The 18,706-nt window shown below is 40.7% G+C and overlaps 1 protein-coding gene across 1 annotated transcript in view; it reads left to right on the top strand.

Moving 5' to 3' along the window:
- The window catches only part of mAChR-A (muscarinic Acetylcholine Receptor, A-type), a 252,578-nt gene that overhangs the window by 116,185 nt on the left and 117,687 nt on the right, over positions 1-18,706 (top strand). The window contains exon 2 of the mRNA XM_067157206.2: positions 17,728-17,991. Coding sequence (XP_067013307.1) covers positions 17,754-17,991 — 238 coding nt within the window. The 5' untranslated portion in view covers positions 17,728-17,753. The remainder of the gene's footprint in view (positions 1-17,727; positions 17,992-18,706) is intronic.

The following is an 18,706-nucleotide window of genomic DNA, read 5'->3' as shown; positions in this document are numbered from 1 at the left end:
GCTTTGTCCAGCACAGATTACACATGAAGTGAGCGGGATTTGAACCACAGAACCTAGTGGCGAGAGGCTGGTGCCCTTTCGCCTGAGGCACGGAGGCTCTCCTTGTTATGATGAGTACCTTCCTAAAATTTTGTCGGTGATGTTCTAAAATCTTCCCCATTTTTTCGTCTCGCTTAACGTTTCAGACTAGCATGCCTATTTATGAGACATATTCGCATAAAAAAATAGTTGAAGAGTGCAAGATTTGACACATAAGGTGAACCTTAAGCAAGAGACTTATCAGATAATATCGGGGGAATCCTCAGGTAGGGACAAAGCGGGGTGCTTGAGTTACCTGATGCTCGTATTGATGGGAGTACAAATGGCTCATTATTTCATCCTAAACTGCCGCGACCAGGACTGTGGACACCGCCCCTCCATCTGGCGTGGCCATTAGCTACAGCAGTTCCAACATGTATCATACCAGCCGGTATCGAACAGCGCTGGGCCATGAGTCACAGCGCATACTGGGTCCTGACAGGATGGATATGAGACCACAGTGGGGTTCAGGAACAACTGTCATCATGTGTGGATATCGTGGATGTTTAGGAATTTATAGGTTAGAATGCAAACTTCCTGCAGGGGGTAACAAGTACACTCTAAACAGTAGTGCCATGAGGTTTGCATAAACATAAAGGGGATACGGAATGGTTAAAATTGTCAAAAACATTTTTTATTTTTTATTTATGCATCTCTGAAGTATGCTGTTTAAAATGATGTATAAGACATTATAGTTTAATAACCATTAAAAGTTGCTATAATTTTAATTTAAACTTCCGCTAACAATGAGAAGATCGTCAGTAATGGTTGCAAAACCGAGTAGAATTATATTGCCATGGGAAAAGTGAAAATCCCAATGAATCAGTAAACAATGTTATTTGGTCTCGCATCCCAAAGGGCACGTTTGTCGACACAAAAACACTAATATTCAGAGTTCTTGATGCAGTGACCAATTATAATAAAGGGAACATTGCTAAATGCCTGGTATTACAGGAGTTAGGAGTGAAAATAGGAAAGAATTGTGTGAATGCCGCAAATGAGTTGAACCGAGAAAGACTACGGAATGCAGAAAGAATGGCTCAGGAAGTGATGAAGAAAGCTAGGCAATTCAGGGACAAGGCTAAACGGAAGCTAAAAGACCTGTATGAATCACAGGGAGATCCAGATTCTTCTTCACATTGGGCAGGGATGCACTAAAAGATGAGCACATGTATGGAAAGATTTAACTGCTGTTTTCTCAATTTCCAGTTTTTAAAAATGTGATGTTACTTTTTCTAGGTGACTACCACAGAGCTGTGTAATTTTCATCATGAATTTGTTTCATATTGGTTAAAAGCTTAATGGAGAGATTTCCCTGTTTATGTACAACTGTTTGGGATTTGGCTGGTTTTTGTACGAAAAAATCATTCAATTGCTTGACTGTTTAAAAAATATACGTATCTGAGTCTCGTTTACCCTTTCGCTCCCAACGTCGGTATATACGGACTTTTCGTAAATATTTTTTTCAAAATATAATAGGCCCTCGAATATACGCGTAACATAATCAAATTAATTGGGAAGAAATGTTCTACTCATATCAATCACATAAACAAACTTTAGTAGAGAATACAGTGCCGAAAGAAGGGAGCGAATTATAGAAGGCATTGGCCTTTGCGCGCCAACTGACTACGTTGTTGGATGGAAGTGAATGGTGTTGATGCCAGTAGGCGTGCTGTAGAGACAGAGTATTTTTTTAAAAAATTGCCTCAGAAAGTAAAGAAACAGGCTCTGTGTAGAGTGTGGCTGGCAACAAATCTGGAGGCAAAAGAAAAATATACTTTTATATGGTCAAAGTGCAAAAAGGGATTGAAACCTTTATGCTACCCTCTGCACAAATGTTAAAAGTTATTGGCACAGATATATTTGTACATATATACTGTAAATATATCAACTCTAAATAATGAAGTGTAATTTAAAAAAAGTTAATGTGTTATTTTCATGAACAGTGACATTTTTGCATGTTTTCTTATTATTTACTATTGTTTGTTTGAACACATGAACTTTATTTGCCGAGAAATAAAAATTTCTGGTTTAACTTAAACATTCAATAACTATGCTATTTTTTCAAATAAACTTTTAAAATTTAGTGGTTTTGTTCATTTTAAATGTTATTTTAAGTGATATAGGCAACGGGCCGTAGCCGTGTTGAAACATCGGATCCCGTGAGGTCTCCTAAGTTAAGCAACATTGGGCGTGGTCAGGAGTTGGATGGGTTGCCACGCGCGCTGTTGGTGGGGGGGCGGGGTAAGGGAATGGAGGAGCGGAAAGGAACTGGCCACCCTCCCGCACGTAAACTCCGGCTCAGGAATACCTCTGCGGAGGTTCGGACCTGCCTTCGGGCAGAATAACCCTTACCTATCTACCTACCTAAGTGATATAGATGGTTGAAGGCTAGCTATTTTTTTTTTTTTTTTGCATTTGAAATTTTAAGAAATGGAAAAATATTTATAACTTTCTCACTTGGTCAGTAGATTTTGGAAAATTATATATATTTTTGCATGACTATTTACTTTTTGCATTTGTATCTTTTAGAGTATGTATATACAAATAAAACATTAAAAAATCTATTCAGTTTGGACAATAAATAAGTGAAATATGCATATTTTAGTAAAATATTACAATAAAGCAAGAAAAGGGTCTGGAACTTCTTGCACATACCCTGCCAAATTGTCTGGGAGCGGAAGGCTTAAATACAATCAGAAATACGTTCTTCCAATGTGTGAAGTAAGGTTTGAATGAAATGCGACATAAATTTCATTTTCATAACTTCATTATATCCTAAGGAAAAAGAGAACACGAATAAAAATTTTAACATTGGTAAGATAGGCGGTGGTCCGGCCTTTTAGAATCCCTGGAAGTTACGTTGCATTACGCAAGGGAGGGCTAGACGACGCATCCTACTGGCCAATTCAGTTTGCATTCTTAACTACTACTGCCTAAACATTAGAGATGGGAGTTACATATCGTAACATGATACTGTATTCTAATCCATAACAGTAAGCTGTTCCGGAAATATTACGTTCCTCCAGAGACCCTAATACAAAAGTAAGTGTCTCAGTGAAACCAAGGGAAGGATAGGGAGTTTCTAATTGGCCAACGGATATTAGGAAGCATAGAAGCTCGCTTTAAGCGTGCACTACTTTTGTAACAGTTTAGTGGAAGTACTAATATTCCTATCCTGTTACTTGCTGGTCGGTTACAGATATGCTTTAGTTATTCGACGTGATTTGTATTAAGCTTACTGGTGGTAATACATACAGTAGCGTAGTTCCTCGGAACAGTTACGCGTGGTCTTTCCACCTTGCATCTCGAGTTTCAGTGCGTGTTCTTGTCAATGAGTGAGTGAATGTACTGGATCACATACGATACGATTTAATGTGGACAAAAAGTCAATTACAGGAAATCGGTTTCTAGAAACGCGTTGAAATAAGCTTGATAAATTAGAAATATTAGAAAGAAGAACTATAAGGAAAATATTAGGTCCTCCAAGAATTACAGAGTTTTGGAAATTAAGAAGTAACAATGAAATTTACCAGAACGTAGAAAACATATCAGAAACAATAAGAAAAAGGAGATTGCTATTTCTTAGACACATTTACAGGATGGATGACAATAGACTAACTAAACGAATCTTCAAGTACCTTTGGGAAAAGAAATCAACTACCACCTGGATTCAAGAAGTCAAGAAAGACCTGGAAAGGAACAACATACGAGAAGAAGAATTATTGGAAAGAAAGATTTTTAGGAAGAAAGTCTTACAAATGGAAGGATTCCAAGGGAGGAAGGAAAAGAAAACAGGCACAAAGTGGACTGAAGACAGGAAAAAGAAACACAGTGAAACAATGAAAGAATACTGGAAGAAAAGGAAAGAACAACTAAGGAGGAACAATTGAAATTGTAACGTGGTCCTTAGAAGGCCGGAACGCAAGAATAATAATAATAATAATAATAATAATAATAATAATAATAATAATAATAATAATAATAATAATAATTTTTTAAAATAAAAATTCTACCGGTTCATATACAGTGGTTCTGATAATGTATATGGTACTCAGATATCAGGTCCTGGAAAGCTATCGCAAGTCCCATCACGTGAATCTGTGCGTTGTGATATATCGTCATCGACTGCAACCTGTGAGGCAGTGCAGTAAAAGCTGCTATCATAATTTTTACCAATATAAAAGAGAAGGAGTGATATACAGAAAGAAAAAAAAATACGCTGGACAAACCACTTATACTGTTGTTTACCACATATCCTCAACCTTCTGTATATGACGAAAGACGATTTCGGAGCCTTTTATACTTGATTTACAGAGCGGGTTGTCTACACGGTTCGTGTTATGTTGCTGATAGCTTGTATTCTGGAAATGGTGGATTCGAACCCGCATTGTCGGCAGTCCTCAAGATGGATTTCGGTTGTTTCCCCATTTTTACATCAAGCAAATGCTAGGACTGTTCCTCAGTTAAGGCCGCTGTTGCTTCCGTCCTAGTCCTACCCTTTCCCATCGTCACTGTAAGATCAGTCTGTGTCGGTGCGACGTAAAAAGACAAATAACAAAGACCCATTCCGGCGGCATCGGACGTTTATATGACACTCGTTCAGCAACACATTTTATAAAGTCTGGTCCTAATGTCTGTTTAACTACAGATCCCTGGACATCTACGAAAAGAAATAGCGTCTGGCGTATGTACATATGTATCTATATATAGAGTTCCAGGATAAATGTGCGTAGTCACAAGTCCGTACAATACCACAACTCTAGGTCTAGTTCTTTGACCCAATCAACTGCTTCACCCGATGTGCGGTAAATGTCCATTAGCTTTCCTTTGAAAGCTCTAATTGGGCAGTCAGCAACAATGTGGTGGATTGACTGGGAAGGAGCAGTACAATAGATAACCGCATCTGTCTTGTCCAGTTCTTATCCGATTGATGATTCTCCCCTGTCGCCTTGGATGATCTGAAGAGCTGAAGAAAGGAAAGAAAATATGTGGAGAAAACCGGAGGATGATAATGATGCGAGTCTTATGGGAGGGCAGGGAATTGGGACACAACCGCTGTACGCACGTTATGAACGTATAACACTTAATAATTAACACATAGCTTTGAATGAACCATCTGGTGATGGCGAACGTACAAATATGGAAAGCTCCGAAACGTAATAAAAATATTTCGTGGAAGAGAACTACTTACGTAAATCTTTAATGGCTGGTAACCACGTATTACTTAATTGATAGCCAGTGTCCCTGTGGAAATTGTTAGGATTTTTACGTATTTCCACAAATTCCCGTATAATCCTAGAGCTGTAGTGTTCAGTGTGGATAAGAGCTCGAACATCCTTAGAACTTGACAACATGACATCATCCAGGCTATTGTCATCATACATCGTGGACGTAATTTCCACGTGCTTCTTGTGTGACGGCGAGATTTATTGACAGTAATAGGTTAAGATCTGAACCTTCTTCAGGAGGTGCTATAGGTATTTGCTGCGCATAACACGACTGTAAGACGGTTTGCATACATATGAGGGACAAACATATTCTTCCCACATCCTTGAGACGGCGCGGAGTGGGTGTGAACCGTTTTATTAATATGTGAATCGATCCTGTTTTACAACCGGATGCTCTTTCTGACGCCAGGAAACAAAAGAAGTTGTAAATAATATTCTAAATCAATTTTGTCATGGAGAATTTTGTTATAAAACCAACCGTAGGAGAAATATATCGTTTTCAATGTTTTAGGCCCCCTCTGAAGCCTCCGTTCTGCTAATTATTTTAATAGCTTTCAGTAAGGTCCTGCTCGCCGTTATTCTAATCTAAAATAGGAAGTTTCATGAGAATCCACTAATCGATTCTACCGTGATGCTGCAATAAAGAAAGGAATGTACAAACATCAACGTAAACAGAAAAAACTTAAACTGTACTCGACACAGGCTATTATGTGCGCTTTCCCGTATAGAAATCATGTATCAGCTTAAAATTACAGAGAGAAGGACTATATATATATGTATAAAGGGAAATATGGACTATCAGTTGTTTTCGAACAAACTGTATTAATTTCAAACACAATAATATGACTACGCTTGTTACTAGTGTCCTCCATGACATCTCCTTGGATAGCCTGCAAAAGGAAATGATTTAAGAGAGGTTTATTATTTCATTATATTATTAATATAGTCTGTAATAGAGGAAGACTCCAATTACAGTAGACTCGACAAAGAAATTGATAAAATAACTAACACACACACACACAAAACATTAATGCAAATAAAGACAGGTTGCGTGAAATGCAAGATATACAATATAGGAACATTACAATAATATGTCACATGCTTCCCCACCCCCACCACGCTTCCAGGGGTTACTTCACTGTGTGCTTTACGTTTCTTTATTTGGTGTAGAACACAGCTTTTGAAGGCTTTTTCACTGCTCTTTTGTGGGGACCGTCTGGAGATATAATTGGATATGTCGGTCATGTTGCAGGAAACATGGAAACATACAGGTGCCATAGAAAAACTACATCTAACTATGTGCTGCTCTTTTTTCTTTTCAACATTTCCAATTTCACATATTGAATTTTATTTTCCCCGTATTATTCCATTTAACTTATTAAAAAAATTTAACGCTATATTTATAATTATTCCATTACAAAAGGTGTGTATGGAATTCCTGATCGCCATATTTTTTCACGTTACGGTTATATACTAAATTCTGGTTCCAAAAATTAGATTTATTAAATACAATACGTGCTTCAATATAAATTATTCAAGAGTTGGGGTGCAAGTTATGGCGACCATTTTTCCGTCCTTAACTAGAAAGGTCTGTTTATCTCTAGTCACACACAACAATACGCTAAGGTCCTTCATGACACCTTGTACAATAGTGTGCGGAACAGAAAGAATTAAGCCCCCGGGACACTTCCATTCTTTATCTCACCTTTCTTTATCTGGAGTAAAACAGCTCTTGAAGGCCTTTTCACTGCCCTTTTTAAGTGTTAATACGAGGAAGACCTTGTGCAATATGTCTGCGGTAATAAAATACACGTACTTTTGTCAGCCTTCCCTCTTGAGAGTTAATAAAGTGTGTTTACACTGAGAGGAGGAGAAGAAGAAAGTTGTGCTTCTCGTGTCGCCCACTATCTCCTCGTGGCGCTGCTGTCTGTCGTCTTGCCCGTCGTCATCATCTTCAAAGAGAAGCCAAGCCTCTTTTAATTATTATTCTCTGGCTCTCTCTATCTCCTTGACGAGTGCCTGCTGGCAGTGAAAAATCTTCCCCCCCTTCTATTCTTCTCGTCCCCGTTTCCTCATTAGATGAGAAGAGACGGACCTGTGGCTTCTTCAGCACACGGATTATGTGGCCGTCTTTAGCAGGTGAAACAAACAAGGTTTGTACAATATAACAATACTCTTGTCATTGAATGATTTTTCTTAAGACTCCGGATGAAAAATATCGAAATTGAGATTTTTAGCGTTCCTTAGTATTTATGATTTAGAGAGCACGAATGTGTTGAAAAATAAAAAAAAATAAAAAAATGAGCATTTTATGAGACTTTAATTACGGCGCTGTACGTAGCGAGGACACGCCCAAATTTACCAAGTCTTATATTTTTGTTTGTAACTTCTTAACTATTATAGATAGATTTCTGAAAGCAGTTCAGTCTCCATGTTTGTTTCCATGACAATTTCCGGCTTTCTGCCTTTATGATTATCATCGAGAGTGAAATGTTATCTACACATGAAGAGTTTACTAGAAGTAGTTTTATCAAATCCATCTATCTGTTCTACTGGACCGAATTTGTTTTATTCTCCTCGGAATTACATGCCGGCGAATCATGAGACATTGATAGGTCTCTAAGTTCAGCCAACTTTGAGTAATCATAAAATCAAGTCATAAAATTATCACTCCAATAATAATTGCAGGTGAAAGCTTACCCTATCCCGCAACACATTCCGTACTTAGCAGGTTGCTAAGCGACCGACACTTCCATTAATATTCTGATCCTTTGTGTTGTCACTGCATGCAGCCATGTTTGACTACTACCTATCAAGGCAGAGAGTATGCACTTCCTCTGATCACGGATACCCTTTGATGTTCTAACCTTTCTCAGCTTCCAAATATGTTCAACAGATGGTAGAGTGTTCCTATTAACTTACATGCTGCTAAGAGAAAAATGTCTACGTACAAACAGACCTCAGACCTTAGATATTATCTGGAAACACCTATCGAAATATAACCTAGCTACACTAGGAAGAGTGATGGCCATGAATCTTAACATATTTTGCCAAAAACGTTCCTACGAGACCAACCTATGAGCTCACAAGATAACCGTTGTACACTGACTGAGCAAATGTCATGGGATAGCGAAGCACTGATGCACATGTGTATTGTCTGCGCACCACACGCCCCCTGTGCCAGCGGCAGTTGTATAGGAGACCTTGTGAGCAGTGGCTGTGCGTGTGACAGGTTAACATGGAACGTCGTCGTGAGCTGACACCGTTCGAACGGGGTATGGTTGGCGGTGCCCGACGGATGGGAAGTGCGATTTCGAAAGTGGTACGGGAATTCGGCTTCACACGAAAACCGTGTCCAAGGTGTATCGTGAATGGTTGAATGCGGGTGTCACCGTCCACAACAGACGAACGACCGGCCGTCCAGCCACCCTCGATGACCGTAACCGGCGACATCTGAGACTGATTGTCAATAGTGACAGACGGGCAACCGTGCAACAAATCACGGCCCAATTCAACACAGACCGTGCCAGACACGTCTCTCAGCGAACAATACGAAGGAACATGGGTTGTATAGGGTATGTGAGCCGGCGCCGCACACAGGTGCCACTGTTAGCCCAACGCCATCGGGAACAACGACGCGCATTTGTCACCAGTCACCAGGGATGGACACTAGAACAATGGCGTAACGTGATATGGTCGGAATATTCAGATTTCAACTGCACCATGCCAATGGGAGGCACCGTGTATGGCGCAGACCACATGAAGGGATGGATCCCGCCTGCCTCGTAGGTGTGTTCCATGGCGCTGGTGTCTCTGTTATGGTCTGGGGTGCATTTTTCTGGTATAGAATGGGCTCCCTAGTTGTTCTGGAAGAGACTTTGAATGATACGCGGTATGTTGAGTGCTCGGAGACCATCTCCACCCATGTTTGGCCTTCCAGCGCCCAGACGGTTCTGCGGTGTTTCAAGATGATAACGCGCCGCCACATCGCTCCCACGTCGCTCAGGAGTGTTTCCAGGAACATGCAGCGGAGGTCCAACGACTGCCATGACCACCCAAGAGCCCCGATATGAACCCTATCGAGCATATCTGGGATGTCCTGGACTGCAGGCTCCGTGCCATGGATCCTGCACCCACGAACAGACCAGCATTGGCGGCCGCTCTGCAAACGATTTGGTGTCAACTGCGTCCGGAGGACTACCAGGGACTTGTCGACTCACTTCCACGGCGTCTCGCTGCGAGACGAGGCCCAACACGCTATTAGGTAACTATCCCATGACATTTGCGAAGTCAGTGTATATAGAAGAACTGCGATTAAAAACAACATTGCCTTATACGACACAACGCCGAGCTTTACATCCAGAACTGCAGGATATAAAAAGCGAATATATGGATAGATTTTACCAAACAGGCGGCATGAAGACGTCATAATGGATGAATTCTGACTACAAACTGCAGTATACCATGACGCGCTTCTTATTATGTGCTCATAAAACCATTGAAAGAGCAGGCAAACCAATGTGACTACGACAGACATATCAAGACGAGGTATCTGACCTATTTGTAATGAATGCAGCGGAATAGCACGGATCTTCTAGTAATATTGTAACTTTGTACTCTCTTCTTGTATAATGGTCTAAAAAAGCTTTTGAGAAGAGAAAGCTTGAAGGAAATCGTATTACAAGACGACTACCGTGTATAAACAAGAATAGTTATGGTGAAAATAGTGAAAGTTCCAATCCGGTAGAGGTTAATTTTGCTGCAAACATCGCCACGAGTCCATGAAACTGAAAACATATCTGAATTTGTACTGGTAAATCTGCTAGATGTAAATATTGTGCTGCTTGTACGAACCGTTATGATGACTGTCCCCGATGTGGAAGAGCAGAGATATCGGTTTGGTTATCAAGTACGGATTAGTCAATGTGATTATTAAAGCCCGGATTTTTATGCAGTAACAGGTTAGATTGCAAACTAATTTGGCCAGTAGGAAGTGTCGACCACCCGCTCTTCCATAATGTAGCAAGAATAACACAAATTATAGGGGTTCTGATGGGCCGTACCCCTAATGTTTATGCAAACCTCTTAGCATAATCGTTGTGAAGGTAGACTATACTTGCTACTCGCTTCAGTAAGTTTGCATTCTAACCTATTAATGCATCATAATCCGGGCTCTAGTGATTATATTTCCACTGTTCATGTACGGATGTGAGAGCTGGACGCTGAAACGGATAAACAAGAGGAAGATCGACGTTTTGGAGCTCTGGTGTTGGCGAAAACTCTTACGAATACCATGGACTGCAGCAATCACCAATAAGGCAGTTTTAGAGCGCATCAAGCCCTTTATGTCATTGGTTGGTAAGATTAAGAGGCTGAGACTAGCATACTTTGACCACGTTCAGGGATCAGACGCACTGGAGAAAGCAGTCATGCTAGGAATGATCAGCGGTACAAGAAGACCAGGTCGCCAGAGGACTCGTTCGTTAGATACCAGTGAAACAGACACCACGCTCACCCTGGAACAACTAAAGGAGGCAGTGTGGAACAGGACAACTTGGAGAGCGCAAATTCGCCGATGGTCGAAATCGACTGTACGGATGACATAATCATCAATTTATCAGTGTTAGAAGAAGGATTAAGCGCAGAGGGCTGGCAACTTCGTTGTTGATTTTTTGCATCGATAAAGGTCATGATGTCAATCTTAGGTTTGTTTATGCCATGAGATGTATAGGAATAGGGAAAGCTGCTGGGATAACCGTGTGTGACAAAACCCAGAATGCTAATGAGGCATTCAATTACTTTTTTGGTCCAGAATTCCAAAAAAGAGTGTTTGTTGGTACTAAAACATTTCAACTAGGACTATATGATGCTGTTATCTCATTCAATGATGGCAGCATGGGTAGGACTAAAGATCTGCAGTAGCTAAACATTCAACCAGCGTGCAACATGGTGGAAATGTTGAAACATCTGGATGACATTCGAATGAAAAAAGCGGAGTTAATATTAGAAGAGATAGTAGAAGAGGTAGGAGAATGAAGAGGGAGCTAAAAAGGACCAAGGATGACACAAATGACCCAGAGTATAGAGCAGAAACGTTCTGAGAATTACGAGTAGTAAGAAATTATATTGATAAAGTTTAACTTCATTTTTATTAGTTTTCTTGTACTTGGGTTTTGCAAATTATTATTATTATTATTATTATTATTATTATTATTATTATTATTATTATTATTATTATTATTATTATTATTATTATTATTATTATTATTATTATTATTATTCGCCTCCGTGGCTCAGGTGGGAGCGCGCCGGCCTCTCACCGCTGGATACCATTGTTCAAATCCCGGACACTCCATGTGAGATTTGTCCTGGGAAAAGCGGAGGCGGGACAGGTTTCTCTCCGGGCACTCCGGTTTTCCCTGTCATCTTCCATTCTAGTAACACTCTCCATTAACATTTTATTTCATCTGTCAGTCATTTAGCATTGCTCCATATGAGTGCGACAGGCTTCTGCAGCCGGCACAATTCGTATCCTCGCCGCTAGATGGGGGATTCATTCATTCCATCCCTGACCCGGTCGAATGACTGGAAACAGGCTGTGGATTTTCATTTCCTTTCTTCTTATTCTTCTTACTTTTATTATGATTAATATTATTATGGCTTATGGTGTAAATAATCACTCCCTGAAAATTTCAGCTGTTTACCTCAAATAGATTTTGAAGAAAGTGCAGTAGAAATTGGAAGATCTAACATGGGCGAGATAGGCTGGTGTTTCTCACCTTAAATTCATGGTTTCTACATTTTAAATTCAGAGATTGGAGCCATCATTTATTAATTATATTACCAGCGTGGATTCAGACCACAGAGGGGGTGTCAGGATCAAATTTTCAGTATGTACCAGGGAACTGAAAAATGCTATGAGAGGAATAGACAGTTTTGTTTATATTTCGTGGTTCTAGAGAAAGCATATATCTTCTTCAGATTCTAATGCTTTTCCCATACCTATGTGGTCGCTGGTGTGAACTGTGTCGCACATGAGGGTTTGGCCCTCTTTAATGTTCGTATGCCCTTCCTGACACCAATCTTATGTGCAGGGATTATTATTATTATTATTATTATTATTATTATTATTATTATTATTATTATTTCGAATGGGCCAACAGAGGACCACGTGCCAATTTCAATTCCTTCTTTGTTCTTTCCTTTTCTTCCAGTACGCTTTCATCTGTTCACTATGTTTCTTCTTTCTGTCTTCAGGCCACTTTGAACCAGTCTTTTTTTTTACTTTCCTACCTTGGAATCCTTCTATTTTCAATACTTTTTCCCGAAAGCCTTCTCTATTATTTATTTCTTCTGTTGTTATATTGTTTTTTTCTAAAATTATTATTATTATTATTATTATTATTATTATTATTAGTAGTAGTAGTAGTAGTAGTAGTAGTAGTAGTAGCATCATCGAATTCTCCCAATATTGGAAGACGTTAAGCAAATAACTCAATCAGTTCTTCTGTGGGTTCTCCTTGTTGTTTCAATAGTCTTTCATTCTTTCCTAGAAGGCTGTTTATGTTCTTCCGACCACTTTGGTCTGTACTGAATTTGTTGTGGTTGCTCTGATGTAGCTTCCCAATTGTTTACTTTCTGTTATTTATTTATTTATTTATTTATTTATTTATTTATTTATTTATTTATTTATTTATTTATTTATTTTCTACACAAATTGTGGATACAATTCAGGGATGGTGAATGGTGATGATGATGATGATGATGCTTGTTGTTTAAAGGGGCCTAACATCGAGGTCATCGGCCCCTAATGGTCATCATCAGCATCTGTTTACCCTCCAGGGTCGGCTTTTCCCTCGGACACAGCGAGGGATCCCACCTCTACCGCCTCAAGGGCAGTGTCCTGGAGCTTCAGACTCTTGGTCGGGGATACAACTGGGGAGAATGACCAGTACCTCGCCCAGGCGGCATCACCTGCTATGCTGAACAGGGGCCTTGTGGAGGGATAGGAAGATTGGAAGGGATAGGCAAGAAAGAGAGAAGGAAGCGGCCGTGGCCTTATGTTAGGTACCATCCCGGCATTCGCCTGGAGGAGAAGTGGGAAACCACGGAAAACCACTTCCAGGATGGCTGAGGTGGGAATCGAACCCACCTCTACTCAGTTGACCTCCCGAGGCTGAGTGGACCCCGTTCCAGCCCTCATACCACTTTTCAAATTTCGTGGCAGAGCCGGGAATCGAACGCGGGCCTCCGGGGGTGGCAGCTAATCACGCTAACCACTACACCACAGGCCCCTAATGGCACGAAATGAAATAACAAAAATTCAAATTCATCCACTGACTAAAATAAAATTTAAAATGTCATGAAGAATGGATGGACATGAACCCTACAAAAACAAAAACAAACAAAAACAAACAAACAAACAAAAACAGTGGATCAGACTAAAAAAGAAGGTAGTTAATTAGAGTATTACTAACCAAGGAACCATTTATAAAGCACAATGATGCTTGATGTCTGAAGGGGTGCTAAATTCACGTCTAAGGCCCCACACAATGGTACATGTCGCGAGTAAAGTAGAACCATGGTATTTGTCATTTTGGGGTACTGATCAAAAGTAGCGAAGACTCACGGTGGTCCACACAAGATGGTACTACTCACAAGTATTGCAATTCGTACAGGGAACGCAGACCTATGGTGTTTCTCACACAATGGCGCCACTCATAGCCAACGCAAACCGGTAAGGTTCCTCACCTAGGTGTACTAGTCACGGGCGCTGGTATTCCCGTGGTGTTCCTCACATAGTGGGTACCAATCACAGGCAACGCTGACCCACGGTGCCGCTCATATAGCGGTACAACTCACAAGCTACGCCCAGACCCGCGGTGTTGCTCACATGGGTACAACGCACGGGTACTGGAATCCACCAGGCCAGCCTTTTTACTGCAACTAATCACAAACCTATTTCGTACCAATTTAGTGATACTACTGGCAAGCACATGCAACCCATGGTGTTCCCCGCATGATGGTACGAATCAAGAGTAGTCTCATGGTTCTATGTCAATCATCCCTTGGTCGCCCCTTGTAGTCGCCTGTTACGACAGGGGGTACTGATACCGCGGGTGTATTCTACATGTGCGTCCCCCACCCGCAGGGGGTAGTGTGTTTGGTCCGCGAGAGGTATTTTATTTCCCTCAAGTCCGCCGGCAAGCCGGTTAGGACCTCCCTATCCGCCACCTGGGACGCGCCACGTGGGAGTATCACCTCGTGGGATGGTGCATGGAGAAAGGGCATAGCCCGTCATACACGAATGTGCCTACATCTCCACTTAAAATTACAATTATAATTATAGTCTACACAATGTGCTTATATACCCCTTTCAGACCGAGTACGCACAATTGTGCGGGTTCGTATTTTCGTTATCCCTGACCGTATTTGATGTTTTTTTCGGCGCTACACCGGACTGCAGTGATTGTGCAGGACACGTGGCGTGTATTTCAATTGATTTTAGTATGCGCTTGACCGCCAGGGCGAAGGAAGAAGAGTTTAAAAAGCACAATTGATCGGCGAGATGGCAGGAAGCAGTAGTGCCGAAAGTAAGTATTTATTTACTGCGTTTATATTAATCTAGAAGCTTTACTGAATACCGGAATATATTCAATGAAGTGTGTACATTGGTTAGTGAACGTAAATTTTGAAGCTACACCATCGTACGTGATAAAACGAGGTTTTGAATTTTGATACGCACAATTGTGTGGGTCCTGTTTTTCGGATGTTAGTTTTTATTTTGTAAAATAAACTATTAATATGTGTATTGAGGAGCATTTTAGTCAGTTCTTGACGTACAAACAAAAATTCACACCTCCAGTTTTCTTTCCGGTCTGAAAGGGATACATTGGCCGCATTTATATGGGCGTATTATTTACATTGTATTCACAAGACCTGTTCAATATTCGATTAATTCTACTCACACCCACACACACTTGAAGTCTCACATACACTTCAGCTAGACCGGTTCATTCATACCCACGAGTATTCTCACTTACTCGGGACTACAAAAACTTTCATTCGTCCTCCCACGCTTATTGAACATCCACGCAGTAGAAAATTAAGTTACGTACAGAGGGTTTCGTAATATATGCATTATTTTTACCTCTTTACAAAAATTTTCAGCAGGTAGTTCTTTTGCCTGTCGTGAGAGTTCATTCCACAGCCGAGCAGAACGAGCTTTGATACGATGTTGTTCTGATAAGTGGAGGGGGGAAAAAGGGACACACCTCGACCTCTTTCAGCGGAACGATAGTTCAGCTGTAAGCGGTTGAAAGTGTTGATGTGAATGTTACCTGCAAGGGATTTTCTTAGAAAAGCAGTCTCTATTTGTTTGCCGGGAGCAGTGACCTGGCTGTATTTAAATGACCGTGCTTGACTAATTAGTCTTTCTGCTCGGCGTTGAACTCCCTCTAGTTTCGTCATGTTCTTCACTGTAGTAGGGTTCCAGGAAGGAAGCCCGTACAAACAGTATTGGCCGTACTGATGCCAAATAGCCCGCCTTGACAGCTTTTGTTCTGGCACCCAGCAGAGATCTACGGATAAATCCCAAGACTCTGTATCCTTTGCACCTTATTTCCTGTTCCATTTTAATTTGCTGCCAATATGAATGCCAAGCAATTTTATTGAGGTGCAAGGCATCAAGTTTTTAACACACAGTGAAATTTGATTGTGTAACGCTGATCTTGATCTAATTAGGCGAATGTATTTATATTTTTGTACAATTAGATATATTCAGTCTAATTTGCGCCAAAGAGCCACATTATTAAGATCTGACTGTAACCTATTTACGTCGTTCTCATTGCGAATAGCTCTGTAAACGATTGTGTCATCAGCGTACTATACCATTGTTTTTTTTGTTAGTGGCTTTACGTCGCACCAACACGGATATGTCTTATGGCGACGATGGGATAAGAAAGGCCTAGGATTTGGAAGGAAGCGGCTGTGGTCTCAATTAAAGTACAGCCCCAGCATTTGTCTGGTGTGAAAATGGGAAACCATGGAAAACAATATTGAGGGCTGCCGACAGTGCGATTCGAACTCGCTATCTCCCGAATTCAAGCTCACAGCCGCGCGCCTCTAACCGCACGGCCAGCTCGCCCGGTACTATACAATTGTAGAAGATACACAATCTGGTAGATCCAACGTTCAAATATCGTGTGCATAATGTAATCGATATTGCGTGTTTCTGTGGTGGTTTGTAGTGTGGAGTTGTCTGAAGTCGGGCTGAGTGACTCAGACGGTTGAGGCGCTATCCTTCTGGTCCCACATTGGCAGGTTCGATCATGGCTCAGTCCGGTGGTACTTTAAGATGCTGAAACACGTCGGCTTCGTGTCGGTAGATTTACTGAAGTACTCCTGCGGGACTAAATTTCCACACCTCGGCATGTCTGAAAACCGTACAACTTGTTAATGACACGTAAACATACCAATAACATTATTATTATTGTGTTGTCTGAATGTGAAACACAAACACCCAGTCCAAGAGCCAGAAGAATTAACCAGACGTGATTAGAATCGCCGACGCGGACGGGAATCGAACCCAGAACCCTCTGAACCGAAGCTCTCAGCACTGATCACTCAGCCAAGGAGTCGAATTGAGGAATCTTTTCACTATAAGTAAATAACGAAAAGCATTTCTATCACCAGTACATGTTTAAGTTCTTATTAGACATTCATCTAGTAAAACTGATAGGAGACATATTAAACAGTACTAGAAAACTATGAATATGTTACAAAAAACTACGATGATGTACTGTGAGGTTAAAATGAAGATTTGTGTATTACGCATGTCTGTTTTTACAACTGAACGCCACCATGATTTAAACTTTGCTTTGACACCTCAATCCAGTACCAATTTATTATTATTATTATTATTATTATTATTAGAGTCCGGATTATTGGGTTCTGATAGGTTAGAATGCAAACATACTTTAGCCAGTAACAAGTATACCCTACACTGTAAAACGGTTATGCTGTGAGATTTGCATAGATATTAGGAGTACAGCCAATAGAGCCCCTTGAATTGATGCTAGCCTTCCTACATTATGGTACAACGGGTTGCATGACACTTCCTACAAACCAAATTACTTTGCATTCTAACCTATTACCACCTAAAAATCCGAGGTCTAATTATTATTATTATTATTATTATTATTATTATTATTATTATTATTATTATTATTATTATTATTATTATTATTATTATTATTATTATTCGATGTTTCATTGAATACAATTTATAATGGTAAATTGTAAATTATAATACAGACGTATTTTATAATGTTCATCTCAAGTCGCTAGCTAATGTAACATTTTGTGTTATATGTTGGCGCGGTGGTCTCTACAGTATTTCTGTCTCCGTGTGTTGCAGCCCACGCGGAGAATGTGATCCACACCATGAACGATTCCGAGGGGCTAAATGCGTCCCTGGGCCCCACTGCCACGGCGGGGCCCGAGCTGGGGAGTCGCTACTCGATCCCCGAGATGGTGATCATCGCGATCGTAGCGGGCTTCCTCAGCGTGGTCACGGTGGTCGGCAACTCGATGGTGATGATCTCGTTCAAGATCGACAAGCAGCTGCAGACCATCAGCAACTACTTCCTCTTCAGCCTCGCCGTCGCCGACTTCGCCATAGGTTGGTACCACTTGCTCCTCTCCTCATAGGATGGCGCCACTTATTGGCCCTCGTCCTCAAGTTTATCATTTTACACGATTGTAGATATCGCGATCATAGCCACAGGATTTCCTACTTCATCTCACTGTAGCTATCGTGATCATAGTCACAGGATTTCCTATTTCATCTCACTGTAGCTATCGTGACCATAGTCACAGGATTTCCTATTTCATCTCACTGTAGCTATCGTGATCATAGTCACAGGATTTCCTATTTCATCTCACTGTAGCTATCGTGATCATAGTCACAGGATTTCCTATTTCATCTCACTGTAGCTATCGTGATCATAGTCACAGGATTTCCTATTTCATCTCACTGTAGCTATAGTGATCATAGTCACAGGATTTCTTATTTCATCCCACTGTAGCTATCGTGATCATAGTCACAGGATTTCCTATTTCATCTCACTGTAGCTATCGTGATCATAGTCACAGGATTTCCTATTTCATCTCACTGTAGCTATCGTGACCATAGTCACAGGATTTCATATTTCATCTCACTGTAGCTATCGTGATCATGACACAGGATTTCCTATTTCATCTCACTGTAGCTATCGTGATCATAGTCACAGGATTTCCTATTTCATCTCACTGTAGCTATCGTGATCATAGTCACAGGATTTCCTATTTCATCTCACTGTAGCTATCGTGATCATAGTCACAGGATTTCCTATTTC

The sequence above is a fragment of the Anabrus simplex genome, chromosome 13 (assembly GCF_040414725.1).
Source record: "Anabrus simplex isolate iqAnaSimp1 chromosome 13, ASM4041472v1, whole genome shotgun sequence".
In the NCBI taxonomy this organism is placed as follows: Eukaryota; Metazoa; Arthropoda; class Insecta; order Orthoptera; family Tettigoniidae; genus Anabrus; species Anabrus simplex.
This window is presented reverse-complemented; position numbering and strand designations above follow the sequence as displayed.